Source organism: Excalfactoria chinensis, chromosome 9, assembly GCF_039878825.1.
Source record: "Excalfactoria chinensis isolate bCotChi1 chromosome 9, bCotChi1.hap2, whole genome shotgun sequence".
NCBI classification, from domain to species: domain Eukaryota; kingdom Metazoa; phylum Chordata; class Aves; order Galliformes; family Phasianidae; genus Excalfactoria; species Excalfactoria chinensis.
This window is the reverse complement of record NC_092833.1, coordinates 13628501-13641603: the sequence shown is the minus strand read 5'-3', so window position 1 is coordinate 13641603 and position 13103 is coordinate 13628501. Positions and strand designations below refer to the sequence as shown.

The following is a 13103-nucleotide window of genomic DNA, read 5'->3' as shown; positions in this document are numbered from 1 at the left end:
TTTCTTCATGAATTGACTATAAGTTTCAAGTCTTCCTTCTGTGGCATGCACTTAAGTTTCAGTAATTATCTGCTTTGTATCTATAAAACTACAGTGCAATGGTAATATCTGTGAGTGGTCTAACACTGTATGAGGAGCTAAATATTTTCTGGGGTTTTATCACCACTTTAATGACTTTCTGGCTATGAAGTAGGTATTTTGTGCGCTGTAGAGCATTAACTGAAGGTCATAGTGATGGGGATAGATTTATCTGCTGCATTTTCTGTTCCCCTGGAGCATCTGTTTTATCAGATTATATTTCATAGTCAATTATTGAAAAGGTGGTTTTATTGTAAATTTTTACACCATCTCATTTGAAGGTTCAAAGCTGTCATGAGGTAGTGGTTACCACCAAGTGAGAGCGGTAGTGATAAGGAAGAGATTCCTTACCTTTCCACTTCAATTGCAGAGAAGACTACCATCAGTCTTCCTACATTTTGCTTACTGCAAAAAGCAGTGCACCAATGTTTGAATTGGTCAGGGGTATCTAGAAATGTAGGAATGAAGGATTGTATTTTTAAAAGCTGGTATAAAATATTTAGTTTTTGCTAATGAACCAGACTCAAAGCAGGGAGGAAGTTCCTTGCAGCTCATTGGAAGAGCTCAGTTATTAACAGTGTATTTTCCCCATGTGGTTACGTAGAGCATATGCATAACAGGTGAGTGCCACAGAAGATCAGGGAACGAGGAATGGGATGTGAGCTTCAGATGCGTACTCATAAACGTGTACTGAAAACAAAGTTTTGTTAAACTAAAGCAGCTAAATACCCCTACAACTTTCTACTTTCATCTGGCTGCTTTTTACTCTTAGTAATGTATGATTCACTCTTACAGTAGCTGGTTAAGGTATAACTTGCCAAGTGTTTCTATAAACAAGCGTTACAATCAATTTTTACAAACCAAATACCAAAGAGGCTCATTTCAAATCACAAATTTAATTTAGGCTAATAGTGAGCTAAAATAAAGATGGAGGCCATGAGGAATGCTCAGTCAGGTTGTTCGCTGGTTTCAGAACTTGCTTCCATGCTCTGGTCACAAAGACACTCAGACAATTGCTTGCAGTGCTCTCCAGGATGTTACTGGCTCTGAGATTTCACAGCAAGGTGGGGAAACTTTTTTTCTAAGAGTTTCTGCTTCTTCTTCGCCAAGTTCTGCCTTCTGTTCCTTAGACGTAAGTATTTTTCAAGTCTAAGCCTGAAATGAAGCAGTGTGGTTAGAAACAGGCTGTGCAACATCCTCATAAATTCACTAATCAAATAGAGGCTCCCATTGACTGTGACTTCAGTATTAGTTTAATTTGCTTTAGATAAGCAGATGTGCCTGCAAGGCAGACTCCTTATTGTCTTCTGTTTTTGAATTCTACAGCAATTACAGTCTTAGGGGGAAATCTTGCATATTCTGCATATAAAAGGACTTATATTCCAACTCCATAGGCACTTCAATCTCTCTCTAAGATGAGAAGAACAAACTGCAATTTACAAAAGCCCTGTTTTCAGCCTACTAGCTGTTTTAAAGGAGAAATTCCTTGCAGAGTGGAAGGAGGAGGATTGAGGAACAGAGCAGAAAGTTATTTTCAATTGAAATAGAAAATCTTTACCTGATGAAGCGGTTCACGTGAGGTAAGTAATAGAATTTCCTTCTTTTGTATTTTTTGTTCAGGTACCACGGTATTGGCCATTCCTTGTACGAATACCTGTCAGAGACACACGGAAGTGATTACAGAATGGACAGTATAGTAGAATTCAGATAATGAGAGATAATTCTTGGGTGAAAGCACGGTCTGATGTGTACAGCACAGAACTTGTTATAACTAATGGTTGAGTTTAGCTACGGAATCATTTAGCAACAGTTAGAGTCATATGAAAAGTAAATAAAGAAGCACCTGAACGCTAAGCAGCAAACATGCTTCTTTCTATATAGTGTGTGCATCTTCATCAAGAAAGACACGGTGAGAAAACCTCAAATGTATGAATGAGAAATTGTGTTTTCCATACCAGTAGGTGCGTCCCAGGAAGTCGTTTCTCCACTCTCCAGGTACTGGCTTTTCATGGCCAGTTTGTAGAAGTCTCAAAGCAATTTCTCGTTCTCTGACAACCAGGTCAATATTTTTCATAGACTTTTGTACCTGGACATAAGAAATGGTTTTAGGATGGACCAACAAAATACAGCGTTTACGACTTAAAAATCTCAAGTGGATCTCTGACAGAATGCAAAGGAAAGCATGGGTAGAATCAACCAGGGACTCTATTGTGAGTATTTTCACAATTGTGGCCTAAGTGAAACAGCTTGATTGGGTTTATGTGCTAGCACTGAAAGAATGGGTGCTTTAGAAACAGAACAGATGAGGAAAAAAGTAAGCATGATCATTAGGGAGTAGCTGGCTGCTCTAAAACTGATGCTGGAAGCAGAGAGATCTGAAACAGGGAAAGGAAGGGAGCAGAAGAAGCAAACATTTGCTGCATGCATTTCTGTCAGATGGCCTGTAATTGCCACTTGTAATGTAGCTTTTATCCTGTCATCCGCTCACAACTTCAGTGCCCGCTGACTGATTAGAAAGATGCAGAGAATGTTTTATTAAGGATTTTCTAGAAATCCTCCAGTACAGCTTCAGCGAGCGAGGACAGAAGAACGTTTCATATTATATGATGAGTGAAGGAGCCTTTCTGCTGCGTTGCTCAAGCAGAGCATTCGTGCTCATGCAAACAAAAAGGGACATTAAAAAAATGGACTTGAATAAGCCTGAAAACACTTCACCTTTCATGAAGCAATTTTACTTAAGAGTTTCATTTTCAGCTCGTGTGACAGAAGTTACCTTTTCTAACCGTTCTGGACTTGGCATGGGCTTCTGCTGTCGTTTCGATTCTTGTTCTAAAGTTAAAAGCATGTTCTTTTCCTTCAGTAGGACATACCTCGGCCAGAAAATACAGTACTTTAAAATGGTTTTTGGATACATCAGCAGTTACTGCCCTGCTGGACACACTGACCAGCTGGAACCAGTCAGCAGATGGTTGGTGCATCCAACCTACAGGGAGAGGCTGAGGGAGATGGGAGAAAAGAAGGTGTGTGTGTCTGGGCAGGGTTAACACCACATCGTAAAAGAGCTGTTTTTAAAGAAAAGCTTCCTTGATAAAACCTACCAAAGTTTGTGCAGGTCTTGACTGCTCTTGGCCCTCAGCTGCTTTATATCCCACGCATCCCCTGAAAAACAAACGTAAAAAAAAACCACTGATTTAGTAGAATGGAGTTTTCTTACTCTGAAAAGACAAGCTTCTCCTTGAAGCCTCAGCTGACTGCAGAACAAGTGTTGTCTGGCACAACGGAGCAGTATGGACAGACGTTCTGTGATCGGAAGCACCGAACAGAACTCACCAGACTTCACTGTTTTCTCCCCCCAGTTTTTCGGGTCATCGAAGAACTCCTCCAGGCCCTTCCTTGGCGGCGTGGTTTGCAGTAACCTCGCATGGCGGAGAGGCTCAGCTCGCGGCAGGTTCCTGCGGCACAGGTTGGGCGTGAAGCTGCAGAGCGATGAGAGGAAAAGCGACATTCCATAGGAAAGAAAAATAGCGTTCCGCTCATACGGCCCAATTCCTTCCCTCTCCCGGGGCTCCCGCCGCAATCCGTGCCTCCAGCCCGGCCCTGCCAGCAGCCCCCGCCCTGTACATACCCGGGCAGGCCGGCAGCCACCAGGCCCGGCCGCGCTCCTGACAGCCGCAGCGCGCCCGCGAAGCGCCGACCCAGGGCGGCCATCGCCGTGGCGGCCGCCATCTTCCCTCGGCGCCGCGGATGGCGTCTCACGAGAGCGCCGGAAGTAGAGGGGCCGCTCTGCCCTTTGCCAAGATGGCGCCCGCCCAGCTTCGATCGCGTCCTCGGCTCCGCCCCCGTGCCAGTCCCGGCCATGGCGGCCATGAGCCTGCTGCTGCGGGCGGCCGCTGCTTGGGGAGCTCGGCGGGCGGCGGGCAGCCCTCGCCTTCCTCGCCTCGCCGGGGCCGCCCGTCTCCCCTGCGCCGTCGGTAGGGTCTTGGTGGCCGTGGGGACGTAGGGTGGGGAGCCCCGGGTGCGAGGTGACCTTGGGGAGCGGAGGGAAAGGTGACCCGGGGAGCGGGAGGCCGCGGGGCCGCCTCGGGGCGCGGGGCTGCGTCGGGCGGGCTTGGGGCCTCCGGCTGGGGCAGCCAACGGGGGCCGCCTTGGGACCGTGCCGGGGCCGTACGGTGGGCTGCGCTGCGCTGCCGGCTGCTGCGGGCACTGACGGGATTAACGTGCAGCGCCTCGGTTCTGCTTTCAGCTCCGGTGCGGTACAGCAGCGGCCATGGGAAAAGAATGTTCATCATCAAGGCAACGAGCTTTTACGATACTCGGTTTCTGAATATGCTGGTGAGTAAAGACAGACTGAACGTGTTCAGCACCGCAGCCCTTTGTGTGTTGGAGAGCATCTGAAATACAACTTCTGGTGCCATTCACATGATTAAGGATTATCAGTCCTTCTACAAGTGTATTGTCTCATGCTGTAGAACCAGGGCCTGGCGAAGTAAAAAGGGCCACAGTGGATCGTGTGGTGAGGTTGCAATGGGTGGTTGAGGTGATGCTGTGTTAACATTCTTAGATTGTGTGTCTTTGCTCATATGTGCATAATCTGCTGCTGCTTTTTAGTTTGACCTCCTTTTCAAAACATCTGAGGTTACTTTCCTGCAGGATTTGCCTCCAGTTATCAATAACACCAGAGACTGAGACTAAGGAAGTACGACCCAAATTCAACCCTCAAGAAGTGAGGTTTTGGCCCATGATGATGGGTGGGAGCCAGCCTGGTCCTGCTCTGTTAGTGTCACCAAAGCAAGCAGCGCCATACTTTTGTTGGATGATGTTACACTGGTATTAGTGCCTCGTTACAGCTGAATGCTGAAGTCAGTCCACACCAAGTGCTGCGACAGCGTCTGGGGAAAGCATTGCTATCTGCTTCTGCAGACACTGACCTCTCTGTGAGGTTGAATGCTGCAGTAAACAGGCCTATGGGCTGATACAGCATCACTGTCCCTGTATTTTCATTTGTTAATTAACTCGTTTCAATCGGCAAAATGGTGTTACATTTTTGTCTGAAGTACGAGTGTGAATGTAAGAATTACTGTCAGTGTTGCATAGCTTTCAAACTAACTGCATCTAACTTTTGTCAAGTATCTGAGTTTTCCATGCTGAGTTTTCTTCTTTTTGTTCTTTTTACAGAGATTCTATCTATTTCTGACAGGAATACCAGTGGCAATATTCATAACGTACGTCAACATCTTCATCGGTGCGTGCTCTTTCATTACTAAGCTAAGTATATGATCATGTTAGCAAATGTATAAATGGATCTATGGTAGTACTGTATAAGCACTGAGAAATGCAAGTCCAGTTTTTCTCAGTAGCTCAGGTTGAGAGATTAGGTGTTGTCCATGTGAATTAGTGATTTATGTTTTTTTTTAATGCAAAAGGCTGAATATGAAGTACTTGAATAAATAACGGTATGACATGATCCTTCCCTGTTTTCTTTATCAGGTGAAGCTGAACTTGCAGAGATTCCTGAAGGTTATATTCCAGAGCACTGGGAATACTACAAAGTGAGTGTAGCACATAAAAATGAGTAGTGTTAGGAGCAGCTTTCCTCTTAGTTCTCGTTATAGGAGTAAAATGTGTGGAGGCTGGTAATGAGAATGGATGCATCCCTGCCACTAGGGGTAGCAGAGCAAACTGTCAGAAAGCTCAAGAGTTCTTGCTGTAAGCACTTTGGTTTTGATAGAAGGCAGCTGAACTCAGCAGTAATACTATGGCTGCTTCAATTCACTCAGACTTCTATTCCCAGTCAAATGACTTTGCGTGGATGCAATACTTGAAAATAATACCGGCTACATTTAGAGGCTTGGAGACCTGTGATGGCTGAGGCAGCTTAAAGAAATTCATTTCGAAGAAAGAAAATAGAGTGTCTCCTGTTAACTTATGTTTAATTTTGCTGTGAAATTTTCTTCTACAGCTCATCTTGGCATTAAAAACTAGCAAAACAAATACACCGTTTTAAAGTTCTGATCTTACAAATAGCTGAGCATGTTTTTAACTTTCCTATTGCTGCTTGAATGGCAGCACCCGTAATGTTGATCATGTCTTCAGGATTGGGAACGCACCTTATAGTTTTAGTATGATGGCATTTCTATTTGGAAATTACATTAATCCTTTCTGCTTTTCTGTTTTCCAGCACCCTATAAGTCGCTGGATTGCTCGTTACCTCCTTGACCCACCCGAAAAGAACTATGAGAAAGAGATGGCTTTCATCCACGTTGAAGCACAGAAGGCTGAAATGAGGTACGTTAGTTCAGGTGTTTTGAGATGCTGCTACATGGTATAGTTTATATTTTCTTAGTTGGATGCTGGCATAGAGTACCTGCTTGCTTATACATCACTTGACCTTGCCTGCTTGCTGCACTGGCTGGTGTCTCAGTGGAAGTTACAGTATCTGTAATCCTTGCCTTCTTAGTATTAAGAGTATCAGGCCTGGAATAATCCAAGGGCAGTCTTGTAAAATCACGTTCTCTTTGTATTTTCTTATTACCTGTGTTGCTGCTCTCAGTGTTGCCCAGATGTTAAATGTTGATACAAGTCTGATCAAAACCAATAGATGGCATGTTCAGTGCGAATGGTGCTCTTCCTTTCAGGCTGATGGAGCTGGAGGCGCGCAGACTGATGAGACAGAGGGGAGACGGACCATGGTATCAGTACGAAACACCTGATAAAAATCTCGTTGATAATTCTATGAAAGCAACACCTGACAACTGAGCAGGTTTAAGGTAGTGTGCAGTTTCTGATGCATACCAACAAATTGTGGCTTACCTGTGGAGTGCACATCTCGCTGTTTAATGATGGAAATAAAAGACTAAAAAAAAACAACACAAGTGTTTGTCGATTCTGATATCTTGGAAGGAGTTGTGTGGAAGTTCAACTTGTATAGCTGCTAAAGGTATTAACCAGATAAAGTGCCTGATGTCAGTTGCTAACGATTAGTCATTTTGTGCTAAATAGTTGATGGAAAATGAAGTAAGAAAGGAATATCGGGATTGTATCTATTGCTTTACAATAGTGTTTTCTTTCTTACTGTCTGTAGTCAAACTCCTCTTTCTCTTTGCATGCTGTTCAACGTCTGCTATTGCTTTCCCTTTCACGTTCTTGTTTGCTCTTTGCTTTCTCCTGTCTCACCTCCTCCTGTATAGTCAGCCTCAAAGACTTCTTAAAGATAGAAACACAGAGATGAATGACTTCTGTGCATTGTTTCAAAGCAGACCATTCTCACTGTAGATCACGCGCAAGGAGGTCCCTCTGGAAGCTGTTACATCGCTCTGTTTGTGGGTTTTTTCCCCCCTTTTTCTCTATGCCGCTTTTAGGAAGCATTTATGCAGCGAGGACGTTACTGTTTACCTGTCAGCCTTCTGCCGCTAGGGGGATGTGTTCCCTTCGGTTCTAATGGCCTCGGCAGCCCCAAGGCTGGGGATCCCTCAGGAGGGTGAGGGCAGCGTCTCCTGCGGGGTCAGGATTGTCCGTTTCCACTTTTTAAAGGGCAGAAGCCCAAACTCTGCAGTAATCCCTGGATCCCGTGGTTTCCAGCTGCTAACGCTGGCAGCAAGTAACGTGAAGCAGCGTTACGCAGACTGTCTTCAGCGCAGCCCGCCTCGTTAGCTGCTTCGGAGCGCTGCCGAACGGAAGGACTGGGATCGACTTTGTGTCAGCGCTTCGACTGGTCCTTCTTGCCTGCATCGATCTTCCACGTTAGCTCCTGTTTCTTAGCGGCGCTCCTTGTTTATAAGCGCTTTGTCAATCGCGACAGAGACCGATGAAGAGCACGAGGCTTTCCGGGCAGAACAGCGGAGCTCCGTCCTCGTTCGTCCCTCCGCCTTCCAACACCCCGCGGCGGAGCGGAGCCCGGCGGGAACGCCCTGTGGAGAGCCGCGAGCGCGGCCCCCGCGGGCACCTCCCGGCGGCTGAGGGCGGGCGGGCGGACGCCGCTCTGCCGCTCTGCCCCTCCTTCCGCCCCCGCCGGGACCCCCCGGTGCCGCCGCAGCTGGTGCCGCTGCCATTGGATTAAAAATAGCCTCTTCCCTCCCCCTCCCCTCCCCCGGGCCCGGCTCCCGCCGCCGCCGCGCCCTGCCCCGGCCCCGCCGCCCTCCGCCCGCATTGCCCCCGCCGTCCGGAGGCAGGCAGGCGGCATGCAGCGGGCCGCGCTGTTCGGCGGCGGCGACGCGCAGATGGCGGCCGGGGACCTGGGCGAGCTGCTGGTCCCCTACATGCCCACCATCCGCGTGCCCAAGTCCGGGGACCGGGTCTACAAGACGGAGTGTGCCTTCTCCTACGACTCTCCCGTGAGTGCAGCGGGGCCGTCGCTCCCCGACTCGTCCTCGGGCTGCGGGGCCGCCCCTCCCCGCCCGGCCTGCCCCTCGGCCTTCGTCCCTCCGCTCCTCCACCTGCTGCGGCCCCCTCCCCTCAGCCGCCCCTCGCGGGGGGTCGCGCCGAGCCCCGCTTCCCCTGACCTCCTCGCGGCGGCCGGGACGCGTTTGAGGAGCAGGTGCTCGGGAATTACTCTTTGCACGGAGCTGGGGGTGCATTCAGAGCCGGTGCTCCACGTGAAGCTGAGGTTTCCCGGCGCTGATTGAGCGCTTCGCGTTGATGTCCAAATGGCGTCAGTCTGAACGCAGCCTGGGGGTTACTGTACGGAATATCCAACCAAAGGCGCCTCAGAGATTTCCGTCTCTTTTCCCCACCTCGTTTCAGTAGTTCCTTCTAATGCAGAAAATCAGAAATTGGCTTTAAAGGTGACTCAGCTGTCTGGTGCTCATCAGCCCTCGTTGTAGGGAGGTTATTTTTACCGTGCTCTTCTGCTCTCAAGTGTCATCCAGCAGCCCTGGCTGCAGGCGGGCTGATTAAAGCTGCCCCATCAGACCCTGCTGCAAAGGCGCTAATTGCGTTATATGCTTAACGAGTTTTGTTGGTTCCTTTTGGAGGGGGGAACCAGCCTAGCGTAGCTTTTTATTCGGGTTTCTGCTCAGGTAAAGAGGGTCAATGTGCTTAATAACTTTCTGGCTTTTGTTATGGTTTATAGAAGTTGTTCCATTAACCAATAGGAAAGGATGTCCAATACTGCTGCAAATTAAAACACAGGAAAACAGTCCCCCAAGAAACCTCAAATAAACACAGCGGAAAGTATGTTTAGAAAAGCAGTACCTGAACAAAGCAAAATATTTGGGCTAAATGTAGGTAAAAGTAACAGAATGTAACAGGAGGGTGTTGGGATGACCTTGTGCTCAGCTCTGTATAACCACAGTGAGCCTCCTCCTATGGAGCTGTCTGCCCTTTGTGAAAGAAGATATACGTGTGTTTATTCTTGTTTCGGTGTTAAACAGTCTGTGTTAAAAACACATCCTTCTGGTTTTTATTATCTAAGGTAAGATTTCGGGTTCCCTCCAGCAATGGGCTGAGAAGCTGCGGTTGCATTTCGTACCACTTTCATGCAACTGGAATGATGAAATTCCCTGTCTCTTATTCCTCTGAGATGATGCTCAGCCACTCTGGTGACCTGTGCTGCTGTGATGGGGACTTGTTCTTTCTTGCTTTGTCCGCAGTGACCTCTGGTCCATGAGCTTGACTTTGTGTACTCTGGTGAAACTCAGGAGGAGGAAGGCTGCATTTGCATAATCTTTTGTCCTTTTATTGTTAGTTATTTGTACAGAGCTGTAATGTTCAACTGGAAAATCCACCTTCTAGTGGGATTCTCATCTCAGAGACTCCTGATCGTTTTAGACCAGTGACATCAGAAGGAGAGATGAGTGCTGGAAAAGAGACACAAGCTGGAGTGTAAGAAAGGTGTATGTGTACAGTGTGCACGTTGTAAATGGAGGTGCTCTGAAGCATTCCCTGCAAAGGGCACAGGTTGCTGCTATAGCACAGTCCAACAGAAGCAAGCTGTCTGGTTCAGTAGGTGGCCTGGGTCCTGTACATGTGGATACAGGATTGTGTATGCTTGTGAAAATGAAAACTTGGCTTTGCTCTGCTGGAAAACCTTGCTGTTGACAGCAGCTTCCTTTGTGCATCTTGCTGGCTTCATTATTGTGTCTTGAGAATTCTGTAATGGCTGGGTTAGGACAATTCCCAAAGACTAAACTGAGCTGATTGCTGTTTATAGCGCAACGACACATCATCAGTAGGGTAAAACTAACCTGTTTATGCACAACTGAGACTGCAGTCCTTGAGAGCTTACAGTATGCACAGATATCAATGACTGCTTCATGTATCTGCCTAGAAATAAATCCTGCCTTTCTGGGTGTTCCTGTAGTCAATATTCCTTGAAGAAAATGAGAAAGTCTCTGAGGCTGCTGGCTGAGAGAAGTGGACAGATGTCGTGTTGATATTGATGGGCTGTGAATGGCACTGAGGAAACGAATAAGAGGACTGAATATACTGAGACAAATTGATTCCTGCAGACAGATATTTTTGGTCTGACTGCAAAATGACTCGGAAGCTGTTGAGGCAGCGAATTGGTTTGCAGAGCGCTAATCTGCAAAATCAGAGCGGTGTTGTACTGTTGCATCTCGGGGAGATCCATCTGGTGGGCAAATCTTTCCTCAAACTGCGTGGGATTTTGCATATTGTAGCCACAAAGTGAGATCAAATAGTAACTTTGTAGAAGCTTTTCTTCTTTTCCTCCTGGCTCACCCACCGCTTCTCCCATCTCTCATCTTTCATCTTTCAGTTCCAGTAGTACGAAGTTCCTTCACTGCTGTATGTTTTTAGATCAAACTTGAAAGTGGACTTTCTGTTTTGCTGGCAACATCTCTATGTGCTGTTGTATTTAGTTGGTTGGCAGAGTTTGTTTTTGTCATGTTTCCTTGTCAGTAGTACTGATGCATGGCAGAGATGGCCTCATTATGAGGTATTAGACATTGCTTAGATGAATATTAAGTACTGAAATTCTGTTATTCATTTTAAGCCTGTCCTGAAACAAAAGGTCTGTCATTTAGTTACACTGTTATGGAACTTGATACAATATGTGTATGCTAGGAATGTTACTGTCACTGTTCCAAATATATTGCAGATTGAGCTGTCATTGTACATCAGGAGCCTTGTGGATGCAGCCAGATTAATTGTGGTGATTACTGATGGACAGACACTTTGAATAGAGTCTGTAACAGTTCTTTGTGCTCACGTTTTTTGTAGACGAGGCAAAATGAGCAATCTGTCCTGACTTGGACTTTATAGGCTAAAGAATGAACAAGCTCTCCATTCCTTGTGTTTGAGATATGGAGACTCGGTGGGTCTTAAGCTGCAATTATACTCTTTTCTCTGATCCCCTTATTAGCAAGTATCTTGTTCTGGTGGGTCTAAAGTGAACAGCTGCACAGCAGTCATTGTGCCCAAGTCTGTAAGGGTTTGCCATGTTAGTAGATCTACCACACCAATTCCATTTTTATGAGCTTGTTATGGTCTCGGCCATCTCAGTCTGAGCTGAAATTGCTAAACCCTGGACTTCGGTGAGGGAACGGAGTGGCTCAGAGTTGGGTAATAGGATACAGTTCAGTAGTTCAAAACCTGATTGAGTCAGTAGCGTTTGAAAGCTCTTGGTGTCTGTGCCATGAGTGTGTTTGCAGTGAGGTGCTGGTCTCTGTCTCCTGGTGGGCTGGTGTTTGTGTTTTCCAGACCCCTAATTCACTAGCATTCCTGCTGCTTTTCAGGCTTAAGAAGGGACTTGCTGCCACATTTGAACTCTTTTGCTGTGGATTCCTTACCCTTTCATTCCTCATCCTACCTGTGTAAACCATGAAGTATTATTTAAACGAGAGAAATGAATGTTTTTAAATGCTTTTCTCCCTGTTGTGGGCAGCATATCTCCTTCTCTATTAGTGAAGCATCTGGTGTACTGTGACTGACCATCTTAGCAGCAAAGAACAGGAAGAAATAAGAGCAATTGCTTTCCCTTTTGTTCAGGGTAAGAACTCTGCTCTGCTCTTGAATGGTCTTCTGGGTGCAGTGATCAAGGTCTGAGTGGCAGCAAGTACAAGCCCCAGTACTCAGACTGGGCTAGGAAGGGAAGACCATGTCTATGTACCACTTGGTCCTGAGCTTTGCATGTACTGTGGCAAGAGTGCAGGGGGAAAAAAAACAACAACCAAAACCTGCTGCAACTCCTATTTCTGTCTCTCAGCACAAGCAGCTATGTTCTTCTGGTGTGAAATCGAGGTACATTGCTTTTCTCCAGCATTAACTTTCATGCATGTCTGAACTAAATGTCAGTTACAAAGAGTTATGTGCTGCAGCTATGTAAAATGTTGATCCTTTCAGAACTGGTTGTGTTTTCAGTAGGGTTAAACTCACCAGCGCTGAGCTTCTCTTACATCAGTTGAGAGTGCTTTGAGCACCAAGCAGGATCTCATCCTTTGTGCAGCACTGTGCATAGGTGGCTGTCTTACGTGTGCCTCTGTTTTGCTGTGACCTTTTCAGCTTTTGAACACTCTGTCCACTTCTTTCCAAGAGGGAATAGTCTGCCTGTGTTCTCTGGGAGAAATAGCTGTTTTGTTAGTAACCACAACCAACTTAATCGGGCTCTACGTTTAGCTCATGTGCTGAAAGTGTCAGATTGTTGTCATAGGCTGCTTGTCAGCGCAGGTTCCGTGGTCTCATGGATTCCCTCCAGGAGAAGAGAGAATGGTCTCCAAGCAAATAAAATTGTAAACAAAGTTCCTGAAACTGTGGAGTGACAACAGCATATATTTTTGTTTAGGCTGGCCTACATATGGGATTTTCTTCCACAGAACACGTCCTTGGCTTTTTCACAGGTGATAATTCCAAAGGATTTGAAATACAGGCTGTAAAACCAGACAGCCAAGCTATAACAGCTTGAAGGTAGATAAACCTGAGGGTTGAGGATGTGGAATTTAAAATCAATGTATTGCATTTTAACTATAATTGTATTTTATGATTTTTTTGAAAACTAGATGTGGGATTTTCACCGACCTCCTTTACTCACCCAACATAAGTGTTGCTTTTGGGTTTCCAAATTGCACGGT

General features: G+C 46.4%; 3 protein-coding genes across 3 annotated transcripts in view; 2 read left to right on the top strand and 1 right to left on the bottom strand.

The window, feature by feature from the left end:
• Positions 1–955: 955 nt before the first annotated feature.
• Positions 956–3863, bottom strand: MRPL47 (mitochondrial ribosomal protein L47). The gene is made up of 7 exons (XM_072344320.1): positions 3704–3863; positions 3409–3554; positions 3177–3237; positions 2852–2948; positions 2034–2164; positions 1637–1732; positions 956–1233 (listed from the first exon to the last, which is right to left on the bottom strand). Exons 1-7 carry the CDS (start codon positions 3802–3804, stop codon positions 1116–1118), a joined length of 750 nt encoding a protein of 249 aa, XP_072200421.1. The 5' UTR covers positions 3805–3863; the 3' UTR covers positions 956–1115.
• A 27-nt stretch (positions 3864–3890) lies between these two features.
• NDUFB5 (NADH:ubiquinone oxidoreductase subunit B5) lies at positions 3891–6952 on the top strand. Its single transcript, XM_072344321.1, has 6 exons — positions 3891–4049; positions 4322–4410; positions 5254–5320; positions 5566–5627; positions 6257–6363; positions 6714–6952. The coding sequence occupies exons 1-6, from the start codon at positions 3935–3937 to the stop codon at positions 6832–6834; spliced, it is 561 nt and encodes a 186-aa protein (XP_072200422.1). The 5' UTR covers positions 3891–3934; the 3' UTR covers positions 6835–6952.
• A 1282-nt stretch (positions 6953–8234) lies between these two features.
• USP13 (ubiquitin specific peptidase 13) overlaps positions 8235–13103 on the top strand; it is a 38333-nt gene continuing 33464 nt past the window's right edge. The window contains exon 1 of the mRNA XM_072344461.1: positions 8235–8408. Coding sequence (XP_072200562.1) covers positions 8256–8408 — 153 coding nt within the window. The 5' untranslated portion in view covers positions 8235–8255. The remainder of the gene's footprint in view (positions 8409–13103) is intronic.

Excerpts from the sequence above, each read along its gene's own strand:
- MRPL47 (XM_072344320.1), bottom strand. The coding sequence starts at position 3,804 with ATGGCGGCCGCCACGGCGATGGCCGCCCTGGGTCGGCGCTTCGCGGGC. Across the intron at positions 3,555-3,703 it reads GTGGCTGCCGGCCTGCCCGG|CTTCACGCCCAACCTGTGCC; the intron begins GTATGTACAGGG and ends ATCGCTCTGCAG. Across the intron at positions 3,238-3,408 it reads GGAGAAAACAGTGAAGTCTG|GGGATGCGTGGGATATAAAG; the intron begins GTGAGTTCTGTT and ends TTTGTTTTTCAG.
- NDUFB5 (XM_072344321.1), top strand. The coding sequence starts at position 3,935 with ATGGCGGCCATGAGCCTGCTGCTGCGGGCGGCCGCTGCTTGGGGAGCT. Across the intron at positions 5,321-5,565 it reads GTACGTCAACATCTTCATCG|GTGAAGCTGAACTTGCAGAG; the intron begins GTGCGTGCTCTT and ends TTTCTTTATCAG. Across the intron at positions 6,364-6,713 it reads GCACAGAAGGCTGAAATGAG|GCTGATGGAGCTGGAGGCGC; the intron begins GTACGTTAGTTC and ends TCTTCCTTTCAG.